This window comes from Ananas comosus, linkage group 19, assembly GCF_001540865.1.
Source record: "Ananas comosus cultivar F153 linkage group 19, ASM154086v1, whole genome shotgun sequence".
NCBI classification, from domain to species: Eukaryota; Viridiplantae; Streptophyta; class Magnoliopsida; order Poales; family Bromeliaceae; genus Ananas; species Ananas comosus.
Genome location: NC_033639.1, coordinates 7,649,766 through 7,670,776, shown reverse-complemented (window position 1 = coordinate 7,670,776; position 21,011 = coordinate 7,649,766). Strand labels below are relative to the sequence as shown.

General features: G+C 36.3%; 2 protein-coding genes across 2 annotated transcripts; one reads left to right on the top strand and one right to left on the bottom strand.

The window, feature by feature from the left end:
- Nucleotides 1,890–6,366, bottom strand: LOC109725016 (ESCRT-related protein CHMP1B). The gene is made up of 2 exons (XM_020254055.1): nucleotides 5,517–6,366; nucleotides 1,890–2,105 (listed from the first exon to the last, which is right to left on the bottom strand). Exon 1 carries the CDS (start codon nucleotides 6,127–6,129, stop codon nucleotides 5,518–5,520), a length of 612 nt encoding a protein of 203 aa, XP_020109644.1. The 5' UTR covers nucleotides 6,130–6,366; the 3' UTR covers nucleotides 1,890–2,105; nucleotide 5,517.
- LOC109724699 (protein SMG7) lies at nucleotides 11,012–20,381 on the top strand. Its single transcript, XM_020253603.1, has 8 exons — nucleotides 11,012–11,111; nucleotides 11,649–11,742; nucleotides 13,244–13,846; nucleotides 13,975–14,097; nucleotides 15,799–16,031; nucleotides 16,373–18,287; nucleotides 18,456–18,603; nucleotides 19,776–20,381. The coding sequence occupies exons 2-6, from the start codon at nucleotides 11,671–11,673 to the stop codon at nucleotides 18,261–18,263; spliced, it is 2,922 nt and encodes a 973-aa protein (XP_020109192.1). The 5' UTR covers nucleotides 11,012–11,111; nucleotides 11,649–11,670; the 3' UTR covers nucleotides 18,264–18,287; nucleotides 18,456–18,603; nucleotides 19,776–20,381.

Sequence of the window (21,011 nt, the reverse complement as noted above, 5' to 3'; positions counted from 1 at the left end):
TAACTCATGAGTACAAGACGATCGTACTCATAAAAGTACTAGTAGCCAGACACTCTCTCTCTCTCTTCTCTCTCTCTCTCTTCACTCTCTCTCTCTCTCTCTCTCTCTATATATATATATATATATATATATATGAATTGAGGTCCTATGTCTTTTAAAAGTACAAGTCAGTTGGTGCTTGTAAGTTTTAGCCCTTGGATTAAGGAATGTGCCGGTTAAGATGATATAGGGCCCCTAGGTTAAGTGGTGGTTGGTTGAATAGTATAATCTAACAGGTGAAAATGATCAAATGCGTAGATCAACGCAGAAAAATTTACAAAGAAAAAAAAAAAAAAAAAAAGAAAAAAAAAAAGAAAAAAAAAAAAGAAAAAAAAAAAAAAAAAAAAAAAAAAAAAGAAAAAAAAAGAGAAAAAAAAAAAAAAAAAGAAAAAAAAAAAATAGGAGAAAAAAAAAAAAAAAAAAAAAAAAAGAAAAAAAAAAAAAAAAAAGAAAAAAAAAAAAAAAAAAAAAAAAAAAAAAAAAAGAAAAAAAGGCCCACCAAATACTTGCGAACTTTTAACATCCACCATAGCCGGACTCAATATACTATAAGGTTATAGTAGTATTATATATGTGATATATGTTATAGTAGGTCGTATAATTGATATTACTATGTTAGAGTAAGTGTGATGATTAGGGTAGGGGTATAATATATATCATGTGGCTAAGGAAACTTCAAAAATTGCTTTTCATTTGCCATGTAAAAATTCTTTCTTTATGATATTCATGTCGCTAATTGAACTACTCCCGATCACGCATATAATACTGCAAAAAATCCCGATCTGCTTAAAATTTTTCATAATTGTTCACATGTAGTTTTACACTTTCTCACTTCAGTGCCAGTGCCATGTGATTTAAAGTGTATTATTTTATTTTTATCTTTTTATTATTTATTTCACTAATTTTTTTTATAAAATCAGTGACAAAGTTAAAACTAAAATATACTAAAGTGAATATTCGATAAACCTAGTTGAAATATCTGAAGTTTTTTCTATAAAATTTAATAAAATATTAGCGAAAAAGCTAACGAAAAGATAAAAATCAAACCACAGAACACTAACTTGATACACTTTAAATCACAGTACACTAGAATAAGAAAATGCGAAACCATATGGGTGATATTTGAAGGTTATCCAAAAAAAAAACTCTACTTGCAAAGCTACTATCAATGCAGAACAGCTCTTCTTAAGCCTAACTTGCCTTTTTTATTATTAAAAAAAAAAAAAACTATTGAGCTGAGCATTCAGTTTGGTTAGTGGAGAAATCATGACCAAACCACATGCTTGTACATATACGTAGAACTAAAAAGATTTTTTAGCTAAAACAAATGCGTGAATCTCACAGTAATTCATTGTACGGACGGAAACAAACGACGACACAGAGTAAGGTTTAAAGATTTCTCAGCAACTTCACTAAAATAAGGATAAATATTTGCACCAATCGCTTGACTTTATCACACTTTTATTACATCAGTGGACTTCAATTTGTTGCAATAAAGTTATGGAACTTCAATTGCTATTTCAATTGGATCACTCCATCAGGCACTCTTTAGTTCCCTGATTTCGTCAGATGATCATGTCTTTAAGAAGAGAAGCTGTTGCTACAGCTTCCGCGTCATTTCATAAAGGTGAAATCATAGTTAAATCATCTTGTAATTACGATGACGCGGCAACTGATTCAACTCCCGACAACATCTCCATATCACACAGTATGGGGACGAAGGTATTTTAAGAAAATTGAACAGCACTTCATGAAGTGTCTCAACTGAAATAAAACTGAAGTTTAACAAATTGAAGTCCAGGAGATTAAGTGATGATACTACGTGGTAAGTTCCGGGACCGACAACATAATTTAACCAGAAAATAAAGAGCATATAATTTGTCAAATTATAATATTCATAGAATTTCAGGCACTCTGGAGGGAGCGTACAATGTCAGATTAAAAAACCCGGATACAATATCTACAAAAGCATCAGACTGACAGTACTGAATCATAATATTACCAAAGAGCTCAGGGCTCTGGCTCTTCGTAGGGAGTACATCATGCTTAAAAGAGGTATTGTTGATCTGCAAAATAGAGAAGGAAACAAAAAAAGAAAAAAATAATCAGATATGCATTTAAAAAATGTGATCCTAAGAAACAAGATTACCGCAGATACCAACACTGTCAAAGTGGGAAACTTGGAACCATAGAAGATAGTAAAGGATCCGAACTCTTGTAAGTCAAATGGAATAGAAAAGACAATTGATTCATTTCTTCACCAGAGATCTAGAAGGGCCACAAAATTTAGGTCCTCAATTTAGTTAATTTAGATTGGTTGAAATCAAATTTTGGAACCAAATGGCAGATAAATAGCAACTAATGCATTAATTCAACTTACCCAGACTTAGCTTGCATTAATAACAATCTTCAAATATTTGATTGCATCAGGACAAAATGTATTCCTATTCCTATTCCTATTAACTGAATTTCAGAAACCATATAAATTCAAAAATTAATATGTTAGTGTTACAAGGTACTCGGATAGCATCAACTTATTGATTGAGAGTATATGAAGCTTTTCTTATCAGCATCTTGCAGTAAGTTGTACCAAGAAAAGCTATGCTTCAATCAACAGCCTAAGGAATAGTCCAAAGACCATCAAATGGCTATAATGAAATTCTGGAGAACTAAAAATATGCTGGTGATTGAAGATGTTTTACAAGACTCTTAGTCAATCCTCTATCCAGGATCATGGCAAATTTATATAGAAGGTGATTGTCAAACCGAATTCTAGCAGATATGGTAGATTGCTAACCAGAACAGTTTCAAATACACAAGCTGATACTTGATTGAGAATGTTCTGTAAGAAGGGCAATTAATATCCAAACAAAGATTATGACAGCTTCTACCACGAGGGCCTTCACTAGATATTGAAATGTAAATAGTATAATTGACAAAACTCAGTTAGAAAGGGATGAAGGAATTGTCAATTAGTTATAACTACTCTGGATTATAGTAGTAATTGGAACAAGAATAGACACCCCTTAAAATTTAGGGCTTTTGCAAACAGGCCCAACGACTTTTAATTTTGAAATTAGATAAGATGTAAAAAAACACTGCAATAGGTGCTTCCATCCAATCACCAAGCACCATCATTAAACTAACGGCTATGCAGTAGCATGCTACTCACGTGTGCTCGTTCCTCAAAGATCCAAATTGTGTTTTATTTTAAACTAAAATGTTATTTGAAGCCATTTATAGAATCCCTATCCAACTCAGGAAAAAGTTTACTCTTCCTACTATCGAGTGATTCAGCCCCTATCATGAACCCCAAGAACACTACTGTTAGCTCGGTAGCAGTGCATGGCCGCATAGTGTCAAATTTCAAAAATTGGAAGTTGAGGGAACTGTTTGCATAAGCAGATAAGTTCAGCAAACAAAGAAATAAACCGTAGAGCTTCCCTTTCAACCAAATTGTGTCAGTGATATAGATCTTTCCACTGTGAGGTCCAAAGTGAGTCCAGTGAATGCAAGAAAGCTGATTACTTCCTGCTGACTAAAGCCTCTATCAACCTGATTCACCATACTACTGTAAACATCTCTAACAAGCGTGACATCTAGACCAAATATCAACCTACTTCACCCAGAACCTTCAAGCATTCTACTCTTAACAACATCTTTCATTTTTATTGTCTAGCACCTGTTCATAACGAAAACAACCTTTTTTAATTCTCAAATGATAAACAAATGGTTTTTGTTTAGCATGAGGTTAAGGAACACCATTTGGAGGGCCACATGGATTAGAAATCAGTGACAAATTGGAATCGTTATGTGGAGGATGGGAAGAAAACAAAACCTCATTTTCTACAAATTATAATGCAACATTTCTGATTTTCCTTTATCTGCCTTATGTACGGGCTAGATTACTTGCCAACAGACAGAAGCATGTTTTTCGTATACTGTTTACTTTCATAGTTCTTTTACTTGACGTCAATATCCTAAAACCTACACCTAAATGCCATCTTTATCATTCTTGGCACATATTTAGGTCATTCTACGCAAATAATTAAGGCTGTATGTTACTTTTGAATATTGCTATAAGATACAAGTGAATATCAGAGGAAAACTTTCTAAGGCGACAAATCGATCAGATAAATTACCAAAAAAAAAAATCAATGCATCAAACGATGGAGAAACTAAGAATGCCAATAAGCCGGACTACAATAGTTTAACTTAAAAACATACCTATAAAAGAAGTGATTTAAGCACAGAAGAAAATTGGAACAAGACCAACATAGAACAAGTGCTGGGTAATGTTAAGATCAGTATGAAAATTACGGAATGTTGCAAGGACCTGATCCAACGAAAAGGATAGCTCAAGCAAAATGTTCGCTAAAAACTTTTCCAGGTTGTTTGAATTCTAATTGACAATTGAAGAGAAAAGGAAAGATGAAACTTATACCCAAAACGAGCACAGAAAGGATAAAATGAAAAGACAACCTTGCTAACTTTGTAACACCCCTAGGATTTGGAAGTCCTATATATAAGATATAATAAGGCTAAACCTCTTAACCCGGTTATAGTATTTTATACAGTGGCTAGGTCTAAAAGGTTAAGAAGGTTAAACATGCTAGAGCTAGAGTAGTTCTAGGATAGGTGACCCCAGGGATGCGGGGTGTCACAGTTGGTGTTGGAGCCAATCACCAGCCGAAAGTGTGAGATGAGTATCGACTGAGCTAGGGTCATACAGCGGACAGAGCGCGGCTTCCCAGCTAACAACTCTTGTGAGTGAAGCGCGGCTCCCCACAAAATTAGCTAAGGCTAGCAAAACAAGTCTCACATCGCCTAGTGCTTGTAAGTGTGCTTGAGTCAGACGAGGATATCAAGGCTAAAAGGAAAAAAGAATATAACACCCCTAGGATTTGGAATAGTCCTATATATGAGATATAATAGGGCTAAATCTCTTAACCTGGCTATAACATTTTAAGCGGTGGCTAAACCCAAGAGATTAAAAGGGTTAAGCATGCTAGGACTAAAGTAGTTCTAGGATGGGTGACCCCCTAGGAAACTGGGCATCACAAACCTTCTCCTTCTACTTTGCCTAGAATAGAGTGAGTGAACCAAAGTGCAAAGAAAAAATTGAAACTTGAACAATGCACATGACAATAATAACTATCCAGTGCTTTTAGAACTTTGAGCATCATCATTTTGTGAAAGTGCTGCGGCTGTCACACCCATTTTTTAACAACTAAGGTTAAGCAAAAATAGCTCCATATAAAAGACTTCTATAAAAGTGATGTAAGTTATATTTATCTGTTTGAGGGTAAATCTACTGCTGATCCTATGCATCCCTCAATGTTGCAATAGTAGAAGAGAATTATGCGCATCCTAGTGACGGGTTACCATCTCAATCATCGCCCAGGGGAGAGGAATTAATAGCACATGAAGAATGGCGAAACAATAGATGGATAGAAGGGAAGGAAAGAAGATTATACCCTAGCCGCGAGCCTTGAGCTCAGCGAGGCGGCGGGAGAGGTCGTCCTCGTCGACCTTCTCCTTCTCCTTGGCGGGAAGGGCGTGGGCAGCGGGCTGCGGCAGGCCGACGGAGACCTCGAGGCCGTAATCGTCGGCGACCTGCTGCATGAGGCTGTTGACCTCGCCCTCGGGGGTGGAGAGGCTGGTGGAGCCGGCCATGGCGCCCTCCATGAACTCGGCCTGCACCTCCATGTTGACGAACTGGCGCTCGAACTGGTCCATGGTCTCGGACATCTTCTGGAGGTTTCCGGAGGCGAGGGCGGAGTCGAGGGACTTGACGATGGAGCCCATGGACTTGCCGATGGCCTGCATCTTGGCCTGGGTGTCGAGGCGGGCGACGACGGCGTCGAGGCGCGAGGCGAGGCGGAGGTAGTTCATCTGCTCGGTGCGCTTGCGGATGGCGTTCTCGGCGTAGATGCGGGCGCCGTCCATGTTCGCCTTCTCCATCGCCTTCTTCACCTTGAGCTTCTCCGCCTTCTCCTCCTTCTCGCACTTGCGCGCCTGGCGCTGGAGGCTCTTCGAGGTGAACTTGAGCTCCATGATCTGGTTCATCAGCTTCTCCGTGTTCCCCATGGCTTAGACGACAGACGACGACGACGACCGAAGGGGGCTAGGGTTAGGGTTTCGGGGAAAGGGGCGGAAGAGGGCGTAGTGTTTATGAGGGATCGGGAACGAAATTAGGGTTAGGGTTTCCGGGAAGGAGAGGGGATGGATCGAGGAGAGAGCGAAGAGATGGGAAAAGGGCACCAGGCGAAATAAGGGGAAAGAAAAAAAGGAAAAAGAAAAAAAAAAAAAAATGGGGGGAGAGTCGTCGTAGACGCGTAGCGAACAATCGACGCGCTTATGCCGTCGCGGTTGGGTCAATTGCATCAAAACCTGAACACGAAGTTTTTCCGGATTATAAGAGATTGTTTGGCCTAGATTTTTAAAAAATAATTTTAGGGTCTTTTTTTTATTTCTAGCTCTATGCAAGCATATTAAATTACTATGAATATACTTTTCTAAAAGTTAAATCAGCTAATATATTTTTCTCAAATATATTATAAGTTGAAATCTGTTTATACTGTTATAATCTACTAGTAAAATTTATTTAACATTGAGTAAAGTTGAACTAAATAATTTAATCATAGTTCGCTAATGTGCAAAATGACCATTTTGCTCCTTACATTTATAAAAAAAGAAAAAAAAAAGAGAAAGAAATAGAAAAACAGAGCTCGAGAGAATTACGATTTCATGAAAAAGTAGCAGAGGTTTTGAATAGTGGAGGCTCAGCAAGGGTGAGCATGCTTCCCGTCGCCTCTTCCACCTCCGTCGAAGCCAAAGCCGAGAAAGGAGCGATCAACGGAGATTGAGAAAGAGAAAGAGAGGAGAAATAGAGAAGGTGGAGAGAATAAAGGGAAAGAAAAGATTAATTCAGTATGTGGAGGATCGTATTTGTAAAGGTAATATTGTCAGTTCATGTATTAATAGTTAAAAATAATAAGAAAAAAGGATATCTAAACTAGACTGAAAAATTTAAATCTATAAGCATATTTGAGTGATATATTTTTCACTTGAAATTTGGGGAGGAATATATTCATAATTTGATGTCTTTATAAGAAACTGTATGCAATTAACTCCTTTTTTTGATGAAGTGGTTGGTTATTTTTTTGTAAAATATAATTCTAATTTTTAGCATCAGAATTATAACTATAGGAGTCCCAAAATTAGAAGTACCTAAAAGTTGCTTCCTAAAATCTTACTCTTCCACAATCAATTACATCTCTTTAGTAATTTAACTAAAATGCTTAATTTCTCGTTGAATAACTTATATATTTTCTCCTTATCTCATCCTATTTATTTATGATGTTCTGCTTACTCACTCGCCTTCCACTTCTCTCTCCTTCCCCAACCTTAACCGATCACTCATCTACCTCTCTCTCTTCCCAACTAAAAAAAACAAAATCTACAATGACCATCTTCTCTATTTTTAGGAAGCACCTTAACCTGCGAAGTCTCTCTTTCCTTCCTCCCTCCCCCTCCTCTTTCTCTCTCTCTCTCTCTCTTTCTTTCTCTCTTTCTCTTTCTCTTTCTCTGGGTCTTTATTTCACCAAAGGTGAAGTTCATATTGAAATAGACTTTTGAATAATCTAAAGTTCAAATAAAAATTACTTTCTTTTTTATGTTTATTTGTATAGCTGTGAAACTAAAGTTTCCGTAGTATTGATGTTTGTTTGGCATGAAGTGAATGGCGAGAAGCTGAAGATGTAAGAGATAGATTAAATTTTATTAATTTTTTCTTACTTTTTTTGTAATTAACTTCAGTTAGGGGTAGCCGAAGTCAATCACAGTTTTTTTTTACAGAATTTAAATTTTAAACAAAGATGAAGTTACGATAAACAAAACAATTACTACCAAATATTACTTTACTCCTCTTCGCTTACATTGAAATAAAATCATCCTCTATATTTGAATGGATCTGATTATATTTGGCTATTAGGGAAGACCTTTCTCTCTGTAATGTAAATAAGGAGAAGGAGATTTCTCTCTCTCTCTCTTTTTTCTTTTTTCTTTTTTTTGTGTGCAGACTCTATTTGCTATAGTGCCAAGATAGGACAAGGAGATAAAGAAGGATTTCTTTTAAAAATATATATATATTTATTACTATTTTTTCACCTGATTGAGATGAAGTGACGGATAAGAAGTTGAGTCCGCTATAATAAATTTATTTTTTTTGGGTATGTATGTCTCTATAGTTGTAAATATTTAGCACTATATACTTTTATTACAAATAGTTGTTGGTAGCTTAAAATTTATTGACAAATACTATTATATACTCTCTTCTAAAAATAGTAGTAAAATTAACTAAATATCTCCAAATTCATGAATAATTAAATAATAAATAATGGTAGCATTACATAGCAAAAAAAAATCACTTCAGCAAAGTAGATTTATCAAACAGCTTTATAAAATCACTTCAAAAAATTTATTCTTTTTGGGAGACATAAATAAACATTCTATAACTTTTAACCCAATACTAATTCTCCAAATCAAAATAATCAACAAAAATTATTTTTCCAATGGCTATTCTCTCGATCATCCATTTGAAGATTTAAGAATCAAATATCATATATAAAATAATTTTTAAAAAATAAAACCAATTGTTGTCCAAATATTTCTGAAAACTATTCATTAAAAAAATATAGAAAATTGAGCAATGCTTCTATGCACCAGTAGATCATGACTCATATGTGCTTAAATTGGATGGCTAAAATCTTCTACACCTACACCTTGCTACCTGCTGTTAAGCAGTCAGTGCTGGTTATCCATAACCTTAATCAAAGTGCTTTCATTAAGACACAATCAATTTCTCTAGACCAATAGAAGGCATTAAAGTACTTTTTGTTCACAATATAGGCCAAACCATGCACCTCATATTCTTCCCCAATACTAAGGTGTGCATCATAAAGGGTCACCACTCACTGCTAATGAGCGAGAGAGGAGAGTGGCTTGTGCGGAAAGAGTAAGAATATGGCAGAGGGTTGGGAGAGTTAGACAATTGGAGGATGATGGGTCAGAAAAGAAATTTGTAGTTGTTCCAAATAAAAATTAATATGAGGACGAAGTTGAAATTTGAGTTAAATTTTAACCATTTAGTATGCAGTTAATTCGAGATTATAGCTCGAATTGAAACGTCTTATATCGGATTTCTAAAGGACTGCTGTAATAATCAAATTGGAATAATTACGATATGAGAATTGGAAGTGAGGCATTCTTCGTATCAAAGTAATTGAGCACATTTATTTGCAACTCTTAATCCATGTACGGGCATAGGTGCCTACATAGCAAGAAGAGCACATATTTATTATTTTTTTCCAACAAAATCTATACATGTATGCCCCCTTGTCGTTGTTGCTGTTATTGAGCATACGGATATAATAGATAATAAGTGTTGTCGCCAAAACCCATTGGGTATTGGGCAAGATTTTTCTGAAAGCAAAGATGGCCTCAAGGATAAGTGGAACGCCGAAGATGGTAGCCTCGGTGTTTTTCACCTTGTCGAGCCAAATGTTTTTCTCAACTGCTGTCGCCCACACTTTCTCCATTAGCTCTCTATATTCCTTTACCACACCCTCTCCACTTCCATCTCCATCTCCCTTAGCTGTTGCAGGATCCACTTACCTCCATCTCCATCTCCATCTCTCTTAGAGTGCATCTTTTATATTTTCTCCAATCATGATTTTAACTTGTTGTTCTGTTACAAGCACAATATAAATTTTGATTAGAGATAGAATTGAACAAAAATCGAAGGGAGGCAACAAATTAGGATCGGGTTGGAAGAATCGATATCAGTACCTGCAGGCATCCAGATAAAAATACTGTTTTTTACGGGAGAGGTGACATCTCCAACGCGGCGACCACTGTTAGACACTTCGTCCACAAATAGCGACACCGATGCCATTAATTACTGGATCAATCAATCAAAAGGTAAATAATAATCAGAAGCTATAAATTTATATTTTAGTGACATTGGAAAATTCTGGCTCAAATTAATCTAATATTCCATTCACATGCTTCATTATCATAAACAAAATAAAAGCACAAAAACTTACATGTTTTTTGAAAGCACTAAGGCCCAATTAGCAAATAAAATTATATCTTTAAGTATTTGAATAAAAACTTATCATAAAATTATGAGAAAATTTGTTCAATTGGATATACTTAAATCTTTCAATTAAGTGTGAATATTTTGTTCAAATTTAATTTGTATTTTGAATTTAAATTTGGTTGCAGTTGAATTATATAAACCAATTTCACATCTTTGATTTGAATTGTGAAATCAAATTGTGAGTTCTAGTGAGAATTTGAATTTGAACTTTTAAATTTAAATTTGAAAATTTGCATTTAAGTGTATATTCTTGATTTAAAATTTATTCGAATAAAAGTTTATATTCAAACTCAAATAGCAAGTATATTTAAATCTAAATATGTTATACATGTACATTTAAATTCAAATTCAACACTTTTAAAAATATATTTTAAATTTAAGGAATATATTAAAAAAAATTTCTTCTTTGGTTCTTGTAATATTATATTATATTATATTATTATATTATATATAGAAGTTATATCCTAACAAGTTCCTAACCAAATTAGAGTTTTCTACTTAAAGCAAAGAAATAAAATAAAATATTAATAATTCCATGGACCTTTTTCATCCAATTTTAATTTTTTATTAATTTTTAACCACCAAATGTAATTGCATTAGGCTAATAAGTACTTCAAATATAACGCTTCAAATCCATCCGTTAAATTGGTCGTTAGGCATGACGTGGCACCAATCCATAGGACTTAACCCCTGCTTAATTATCTGACGTGGCCCTCAATTTTTAATTCCCGAAAAATAAAAACCCAATTAAAAGTATTTATTTAATTCAAATAATCTCCGGAAAATTATAAATTTGGTGGGAGTCCTTTGTCGCACCGCCCTTCTTTGACGACAAGCGAGACCCCCCAATCTCTCTCTCTCTCTCTCTCTCTCTCTCTCTCTCGTCCTTTTGGGTCTTCGGGATCAGGTAAGGGCTCCGAATCCTTGGAATCGTCTCAGTTTTCGATCGATCGAGGGGGTTTTTCGTGGGGAAATCGGCGTATTTGACCTAATTTTCGCCTTTTTTGGGGGATTCGGGGATCGATTTGGCTGGGATCTGGGGAATCTCGGCGAGATGATGGGATTTGGGCGTGGTATTTAGCCCTCTGTTTGGAATTTTGGCTTAGGGTTTAGTTTGCTCGGATATTTTGTCTCTTTTTTACTCTTGTTGGTGCTATTAGGATTAAGTCTCATGTTTGGGGGAAAATTTGTTGGGAATTAGGGTTTCTGGTTCTCTGGAAAATGAATAAAAGAGAGGGCTTGATTTTTGATGGATCTGGAATGTTATGATGCTAAAGCGTGGACTTTTGAGCTTATTTCCTTTTTTTATCAGAAAAGGAAGCTTGAGAGGACCTCCTAAATTTTGGTTTCGTAATGTGTATCTATCCTGTTGATCGATATGTTTTTACCCCAGATATATATTTTTTATGATTCTGTAGTATGATTTTGGCTTATTTTGCTGCAGGCCTAGAAGGAGCATTTGATGGATGATGACTGTTCCTATGGATAGTTCACCTGCTCCCTCTTCGCGGGAGCTTGCAGAGAACCTTTACAAGAAGGTATAATCCTATCGTCTTTATTTCATTGCGCTTTTTTTTTGTCCTTAGCTTATGTACTTGGATATGATTTTATTGAAAAGTGTAAGTGATTGTAGCTTTCTAGTCTGAGATCTTGATTGCAGCTGTCTGTTTCCATATTTCCTATGTCTATTTCATGATTTTTCCTGGCTATCCATAAATCAAAGTATAAAGTGAATTTGTCTGGGAGGAATTGCTCTTCTATTGCTCGTGCCCTTACCGGAATTTGATCAGAATTTTCTGATTTTGTACGTGTGATGGATAGTAGTTGGACCTCTAAGATCTTTTGCTTTAAGTCTCTTTCCTGAAACCGCTTGATGTGAATAGGATCAATCACTTGTTTTTTTTTTTAATGGTGTGTGTAATTTCTAACTATCAGATATGGCAGTTCATATTTTATTCATTTAGTGCTTAGTGCTGATGCTTTCTTCTTGTTCATCTTTCTCAAAAGTGTTAGCTACTATTAATGTGGATACAGTTGATGCTTGTATAGTGGCATCTATTTTGATTTGTTGGATTGTCCCTACTAATTAATTTGGTTCATCAACTGGTGGAAGCTTTTCTTGGGCATGCTAGCTTATGGGCTACCAACTTCTTCCTGGGCAAGTCACTATTTGAGGCCCTGCTATACAATTGGCATTCTGAGTGTTGACTTGTCAAGGAAAGAATGGTGATTTATAGCAATGATTCAGTCTAACAGATTAATAGATTATTAAATTTTTGTTATTTCATGTATAAGAATCAGCTTCTTTCTTTAAACGTAGTAAACATGTGGACTCAAGAGAATTGATTAGTAAAGCAAGTGGTAGATTTAAATTAAATAAATAAATTATTATCCTTAGGCTTTTATTTTACTGAATTCTCTCTATTGGAGGAACTTCAAAACCTTTCTGGTGATAGTTTTGAAAAGCTTTGTTTTTTTTTTCCTTTTATGGCTGTTTTGGTTTATTATTATCATCCATCTTTTGTAGTATACTTGTAGAAAACACTCGTCTCCTTTTCCATTCTTTTTTTCTTTATTAAAGTTGACTTGTATGACTGATATTTTTCGCAATCAACCACTTTATTGGTCATTTCTGGTAAGCAGTTGTTTACGTTTCGGTCTATGTTGAGTGTCTTGAGTAAATTGGTATCGAGGCATCATACTGGAAGAAAATATTGTTCATGTTGTCACGCGTTTGAATTAGTATCATTCTAGTATTGTACTCTTGTTTTCTTTGCTCATCGTGTCATCCCTTTCTGACTTCTTCACATACATGTTGCATCATTTATCCATGTTTGACATAGTTGTTTTTTCTTTCTGTGTTTGAAAGATCAATAATGTATTTTTATATAAATTCTGATGTCTTTGGGGAGTACTCCTGTGAGTAGTTCTAATAATTCTACACATTGGTCGATGACGTCAACTTGATGTTTGTTTTCACATGAAACTTAATGGAACTAGCTATTTTTCTTAGTTACTATGTATTGTGTTATTCTGCAGAATATCGAATTGGAGAATGGTCTGCGTAGATCAGCCCAGTCAAAAGTTCCTTCGGATCCTAATATATGGCTTCAAATGCGTGAGAACTATGAGACCATCATTCTTGAAGACCATGACTTCTCTGAGAAGCACGAGATAGAGTATGTTCTTTGGCAATTGCACTATAGAAGAATTGAGGAGTTCCGCTCACACATCAATGCTGCAGTTTCCTCCGGTTCTGCTACATCACAAGGCGTCAAAAGCAATGCCCGTGTAGATCGAATTAAGAGGATTCGATCTTCTTTTAAAAGTTTTCTTTCGGAAGCAACAGGATTTTATCATGACCTGATACTGAAAATTAGAGCCAAGTATGGTCTGCCACTGGGCTACTTTCCGGAGGGCCCTGAGAATCAAATTCTTCCAATAAAAGATGAAAAGAAAGTGGCCGAGACAAAGAAAGGGTTGACGTCTTGCCACAGATGTCTGATATATTTGGGAGACCTTGCTCGTTACAAGGGTTTGTATGGAGAAGGCGATTCCATCAGCCGTGACTATGCTGCCGCGTCTAGTTATTATATGCAGGCTGTTTCTCTCTGTCCATCCAACGGCAATCCTCATCATCAGGTAGTCTCCAGACTGTTTTGATGAACATTTTTCTTTATAGATTTAGTTAGATTGGATATAGGAGTATTGTTGTACAAGTCTACTTTCTGAGTTCCCTAATAGTGCATGGATTTTGTCCTGTTTGGCAGCTTGCAATTTTAGCATCTTATTCTGGAGATGAGCTAGCGGCTATCTATCGATACTTTCGGAGCTTGGCGGTGGATAGTCCTTTTTCAACAGCTAGGGACAACTTGATCATTGCATTTGAGAAGGTACTTCCTTATTTGGTACAGAACCTGGCAAATGTGGTGCTTGTTGCTTCTATGCATTTTTATTTGTACTTTGTTGACTATGTAATGCTTTATTTAGAATCTTTGAGGTGAAATTTAAAGTTATTGTCTTTTATCTACTTTACATGGTTTTTACCTATTTTGCCAGTTTTAAAGTACTTGAAAATTACCGTTTGTCTGGTATTTGGATGTGTGTGTGTGTGTGTCTATAGCTAGACCCCTATAATATCTATAGTACCGGGGTTCCGGTGCTATAGTCTATAGCTAGACTCCTATAATATCTATAGTACCGAAGTTCCGGTGCTTTAGTCTTGTTTTCAGACTTAGAATGTTCAAATCAACAATCCACACCGTTAGAACTGATCTGGGGTATTTGAAGTTTTTAGGAATAATATTTTATATTTTTTCGACAGTTTACTTTATGATCAAACCATTTCAAAATTGTTAATTTTCAATGGCTACTATGGCAAGTTCGTAGTTTAACGATGTAAAAGAGTCTAAATTTATTCAAATTTTGATACAAAATTTTTTAAACTATCTAGATTAATGTCAGCATCCTTGATCTTGAATTCAAAAATTCTATCCTCGAAGTTTAAAGATTGTTCAATTTCTACCATTCATGTCAAAATGAAAGGTGGAAATTTTATTCCTAAGAACTTCATATACCCTAGATCATATTTAATAGTGTGGATTGTTGATTTAAACACTTAAGATCGAAAACAAGACTATAGTACCGGAACTCCGGTACTATAGATAGTATAGTAGCCTCGTTCTATATATATTTATATATGTATATATGTATGTATGTATGTGTATATATGTATGAGTCCCGCTATGGTTCTTTTAAAAGCATCAAGCACTTGGTGCTTGTAAGTTTTCCGCCATTAGATCTACCTCTTCTACCATTTCCACTTGTTAAATCATACTATTCAACCAACCACCCACTCAACCCTAAGGGACCACTATTATCCTAATTGCACATCCTTTAATCCAAGGGTCAAAAACCTACAAGCACCAATGACTTGGTACTTTTAAAAGCATAGGAGTTCAATTCATATATGTATATATTTTTCTAGGTAAAAGTAGTTTGTTAGTATTGTGTACATATGTGAGATGGTTGCCATGCATGATTCCATGTGCCCATTCAGTTATTCCGAAGCTTGTCTACCATCTGGAAAATTTTTCAGTTGTCAGGTAGAAGTTATCATGAATATTGAAACATTGGTGTAGTTATTATAATCAAGCTTACTCTAAGGTTAATTTGAAATTACTGGGAAACAGTGCCCCTAAGTTGTAATACTATTTTAGTTGGATAATTGCTTGAATACAAGCCTTTTATCTTTTTACGCCAGCGGCTAGAATCTTCACATAATATAGTGTGCACATCTACCTAACTCATAGGTGGTTATTGATGTGAGATGTGTCATGATTCTCACAGCATATAAGCAGTTGTTGTGTGAAGATGTTAGCATTAGCACTAGTAAGCAGGTGTAAAATTTGCTTAACAAGAAATATGGTGGTGATTCAGTTGTCACCTCTTGTTTTTTTTTCTTCTATTGTTCTTGTTCTTCCGTTCTATTATTTGCTTATGCTTGAAACTATCTGGTTAATTGCTATTAAGTTTACTCTTGGCTATGATAAAGTTCCTTGTTAATCATTCTATTGTTGGATGTAATAATGCAGAACCGTCAGAATTATTCTCAGTTGCCCGGTAACCTCAAAGTTCCTTCAGCAAGGACATTGCCTGCACGACCAGCCGGGAGAGGCAGAGGAAGAGGAAATACAAGGCTTGTGGCAAAAGATACCAAAACAGAAACAACTCCTGTTAAAGAGCGCGAGAATAGTATTCCTGAAGTATTCAAAGCCTTTTCAACTCGTTTTGTTCGACTTAATGGCATCCTCTTCACGAGGACAAGGTATCAGTTAATTATCTGCCTTTCCTTTATTAACATAAGCCTGCCTGCAAGGTCATATGTCAACATACGTAGCCCTACAAAATCTGAATTTGCTTAGATACTCCTCTAACAAAGAGAACTTTTTCTTTGGAGGAAAAATACCCCTAGCCTAACATTCATTTTATGATGAAATTGATTGATGAAGTTCTTTAGAGGATGAGCATTTTTAAAGAATATGGGCATGTATGTCAATGGCATGTATGTATATTAGTAAGTAATTTTGCAGGGGTATATATTTGTGAATATTTTTTTTTATTTTCATATATTCATATTAGAGCATTTTTTTAAATGTGAATTAACAGCTTGGAGACATTTGGAGAGATATTCGCCTCAGTAGTCATTGACCTGCAAGAGCTCCTTTCTTCTGGTCCTGAAGAGGATCTTAATTTTGGTTCAGATGCTGCTGAAAATGCCCTTCTTATCGTGAGGCTTATCGCCATCCTCATCTTCACAGTCCATAATGTGAAGAGGGAGTCGGAAAGCCAGTCATATGCTGAGATTTTGCAGCGCACAGTGCTTCTTCAGAATGCATTTACAGCTGCCTTTGAGTTTGTTGGACACATTCTTAAAAGATGTATGCAGCTGCATGATGCTGCATCGAGCTTCTACTTGCCGGCCCTTCTGGTCTTCATTGAATGGCTTGCATGTCATCCGGATATCGCAGCCAGCTCTGATAACACCGAGGAAAAACAATCTAATGCAAGATCATTTTTTTGGAATCAATGCTTATCCTTTATGAACAAGCTTATTCTCACCGGCCTCGCTTCTATTGATATTGATGAGGATGAGACTTGCTTCTCTGACATGAGTAGGTATGATGAGGGTGAAACTGATAATAGGCTTGCATTGTGGGAGGACTTTGAATTGAGAGGATTCTTGCCCTTAAGGCCGGCTCAACTTATTTTGGACTTTTCAAGGAAGCATGCATTTGGGAGTGATGCAAGCACAAGGGAAAAAGGAGCCCGTGTTCAGAGGATTCTGGCGGCTGGTAGGGCTCTTATGAATGTAGTTCAAGTTGATCAAAAGAGGATATACTTTGATCCCCACTCGAAGAAGTTCATAATGGGTGTGGAACCTCCAATTTATGAAGAAGTTTCAGAGTCAGTTGTTACTAAACAAGGGAGTGAACTTGAGGGCACCATCGACCTTGGGGCAAAACAGTCAAAGAGTCAGTTGCTTTTTGAAGGAGAGGAAGATGAGGAAGTTATTGTTTTCAAACCTACAGTTGCTGAAAAGCTCGATAGTGTAGCTACTTCCATATTACCTCCTAATGAATTTGTACAGCCTGTCCAAATGTCTAATGCTGGTTGGCCAATGTACAGTACTCCATTTTCTGCTCCTCTGAACAATGTTCAGATGCCAGCTATTTCAAATATCAGTTCTTATATGAACACCACCGAAGCAAATATCTCCCAACTTCCTCCACGTTACGTCAGTCCGGATCATCCTAAATGGTTAATCGAGCAACGGGTTTCCTTATCTGATGAACTGAAGAACTTGAACATCATTGGTGATGGACACTTGGCCGAACAAAAGTTACAGAGAGGCTTGAGTGGGCTTCACCAGCCTCTTGGGTTTGCACCTCAAGTTTCTGCTATGGCTAGTGGGCCTACTTCCGCTATGTTAACTAATCAGATTAAAGCTTCTGAACTGGCTATATCATCTATGCTCGATACTGTGGTGCCGTCAGGTATAACCACTGATAAGTTTGCAGCCGCACTGCCAACACCACCTAGGAAAAATCCTGTCAGCCGTCCCGTTAGGCACAATGGGCCACCTCCGGGGTTCAGCCCTGTTCCGTCGAAACAACATGAGAATCCCATTTCAAATTCAGTTACGAAGGATCCATACCCTCAAATCGATGACTATAGATGGCTGGATGGGTATCAACCATCATCAGCTAAAGGCATGGGGATAGAGAACCCAATCAACCATGTTTCATATATGTATCCAACTGTTACTGCTACTAGTAGTAATGCCTATAGCGGCTCTATCAGCTTCCCTTTTCCTGGGAAGCAGGTCTCTGCTGTTCAGACTGAGGCAGTAGATGAGAAACAGTGGCAAGATTTCAAGCTTTTCGAGCAGATGAAACCATATGCAGAACATCAGCTTCAGCAAATGAATCCACAACACGCTCTGCTGCCGGAGCAGCAGCCAGGGCAATCTCTGTGGTCGGGGAGGTACTTTGTGTGAGATACTGTATCAAGAAGATTACAGGTAACGGTCTCATCTTTTAGATGTAACAACAAATCAGATTAGGGCATCTCTGACACTTTATTTTGTGCATCTGTTTTTGCTCTTTTCTTTTTGAGCTACAATCAGTTTTATCTGTATTTGCAAGTATAAATATAGAGTTTGACTGACTTTACTTTCCTTGGATCATAGTTGCTGGAAATCTGTTTCAGTAAGTTGGCCTGCAGTATGGTGCCTATGGAATTTCGTCCCCAACCTTAGCAGCCCTTTAAATACTGTCAAGTTTCTTTTGGAGCATGGATGGTCTATCGGAGCATTGCAAGTGCTACCATCATATTCAGTAAGTCTTGATTCATTAACTATCCTAGTATCACTTATCATGATATGGCTGTTGGCCTGCATGTGAACAATATCTCATGCTCATATTTTAAAATCAATATACATATTTACTTACCATATTCTGAATTCAGCAATAAACTTTCCAATTCTAGTAAATGTTTAATCAAATTCAATACCTGTGTATGTAATATCTGGAATTGACAGTTGAAATTAGATGATTAAAAAAGACCACAAGCATAGAAGATACATAATTTAAATAATCATTTTTATGGTCTAGGGTCAATCACTCCTTCAGGATAGATCATCTCTAATACATTCCAACGTTAAACTTCATTCTAATGCATTCTGATACTTTCCATTGCATCATACACTCCAACAAAGACATTTATCCTTTTTAGCATGTGCTTTCTTTTCTCTCCACATTCTGCTGTTGATCTACATTGTTTTGTTATAGTATGTCTTGAAGGAAGTCTAGTATTAGTAGAACAAATTATGAAATACTTCCCAAGTATATCAATTCAATCGGATTTGTGCGAAATCAACTTCGTAGGGTTTGGTGTTAGGTTGCAAATTATTTTGCTTGATGAAAATAACTAGAATGCTTTTTTCCCTTTGGGAAAACTTCAAAAAACCCCCTTGTGGTTTCGTAGTTTCTCACTTTGCCTCCCTGTGGTTTAAAGTGTATCAATTTGCCCCCCTGTGGTTTTGTTTTTATCTTTTCGGTAGCCTTTTCGTTAATATTTCATTAAATTATATACAAAAAACTTCAGATACCCATCTAGATTTATCAAATATTCACTTTAGTACCTTTTAACTTTAACCTTATCACTGATTTAAGAAAAAAAAATAATGAAATTGATAAGAAAAAGAGAAAAAAGGAACCACAGGGGGGCAAATTGATACATTTTAAACCACAGGGGAGCAAAGTGAGAAACTACGAAACCACAGTGGGGGTTTTTGAAGTTTTTCCTTTCCCTTTTTGATAGATTTAGAGGTGTATGGTGTACTTTCTCCCAAATCATAAATGTCGTGGTAAGCTGTGAAGTGCAATAGGTTAATGACATGTTTTCAAGGTAAAATATGTTAAAGGCCGCGATTTAGTCCATTAATGGAAGTATAGATCCTCGATATCTATCTAGAAATCTTGTACTCATTACAACTTATGCTTTACAGGGTGTGACAAGGACTCCCCGACTTGAAGGGCGGAAGGGATCTACTGGGGGGGTTTTGATGGCGGCGAATCTCTTACAACATGTTCACTTTAGTGCTCTACTCTAGAGGCTTATCCTGAATGAAGCTTAAATGGTGGTTTGCGTCGCGCCCAACTTGAACCGTAGAGATGCTTTCCATCTTATGCTTCACTTCATCTCTCCATTAGGATGCGTCTATCTGTGATCGGTATATCTAAAGGTGGAATTGGTGCTGCTCGGGAAAAATTCAGTGTATCGGAGGAGTGGAAAGAGGATGATTAGCGTGATGATGGTTATTATGGCGGCGAAAAGGCATTTCATTTGCTAGCTATATATTTTCATCAAGCATTAGTATGTCATGACCAATCATGTGATACCCTTAGGCTAACCTTGTTCGATATGTGATTGGTCTCGTTGCATATCGCGTTTTCCTGTCGTTTCGATTGGTTGAAGTGTCTGTCGGTAAAATAGTTTGCATTAGTGTCTTGCTGTCTTGCTGTCTATAATAATGTGCTACCGTACACCTCGAATAATTGTGTGCTTAATAACACTACGGAGTGGTTTCAGATTGTCTATTTTATGCATTTAATTGTTATATTTTCTTTCGAAAAAAAATTTACAGTTGGTAGAGTATTTCTAAAATGATTTGATCCTTATTTTTATCAAACTAGCGTTACGCATGGGTGCTCGAGCATTGTTTACAGGTGTAAACAAGATTACTGTCGAGGCATTTCCATTTTGCCGAGTTGATGATGTCTCTGAAGATAGTCCTCGTGAGGATTCGGCCCACTGGATATTTGGTTTGAATGTGGCAAGCTACACGGTATTGTTATCCAGCACATCTTTCAGAGCCAGTGGAGATTCGCAATGAAGTGCGCAAAAAATTATGCCTACTGCAGAACTTCCGAATGCACAGGTATTTAACATACATAATCTGGGGTGTTTTGGTCCAATTTCTGATTTCAATTGAAGATTTGTAATACATTGCGCTTCAAATTTGATGTTGTATAGAACAATATAGAATTAGTTGTTCGTTTTAAGGCTACTCGATCAAAGGACAAGGTTATCAGCTGCGTCGGTCGACAATTTGGAGGAGATTCCGGTGTCAGAGTTAACTTATCGGGTTTTTTAGTGCAATAGTCTTCTCCTAAAATTTTATTCTAAAAATTTACCTGTTAAATTTTTATTTATAAATATGGTCCTATAAAAGCGGTGAATG

Excerpts from the sequence above, each read along its gene's own strand:
- LOC109725016 (XM_020254055.1), bottom strand. The coding sequence starts at position 6,129 with ATGGGGAACACGGAGAAGCTGATGAACCAGATCATGGAGCTCAAGTTC.
- LOC109724699 (XM_020253603.1), top strand. The coding sequence starts at position 11,671 with ATGATGACTGTTCCTATGGATAGTTCACCTGCTCCCTCTTCGCGGGAG. Across the intron at positions 11,743-13,243 it reads CAGAGAACCTTTACAAGAAG|AATATCGAATTGGAGAATGG; the intron begins GTATAATCCTAT and ends GTTATTCTGCAG. Across the intron at positions 16,032-16,372 it reads ATCCTCTTCACGAGGACAAG|CTTGGAGACATTTGGAGAGA; the intron begins GTATCAGTTAAT and ends GTGAATTAACAG.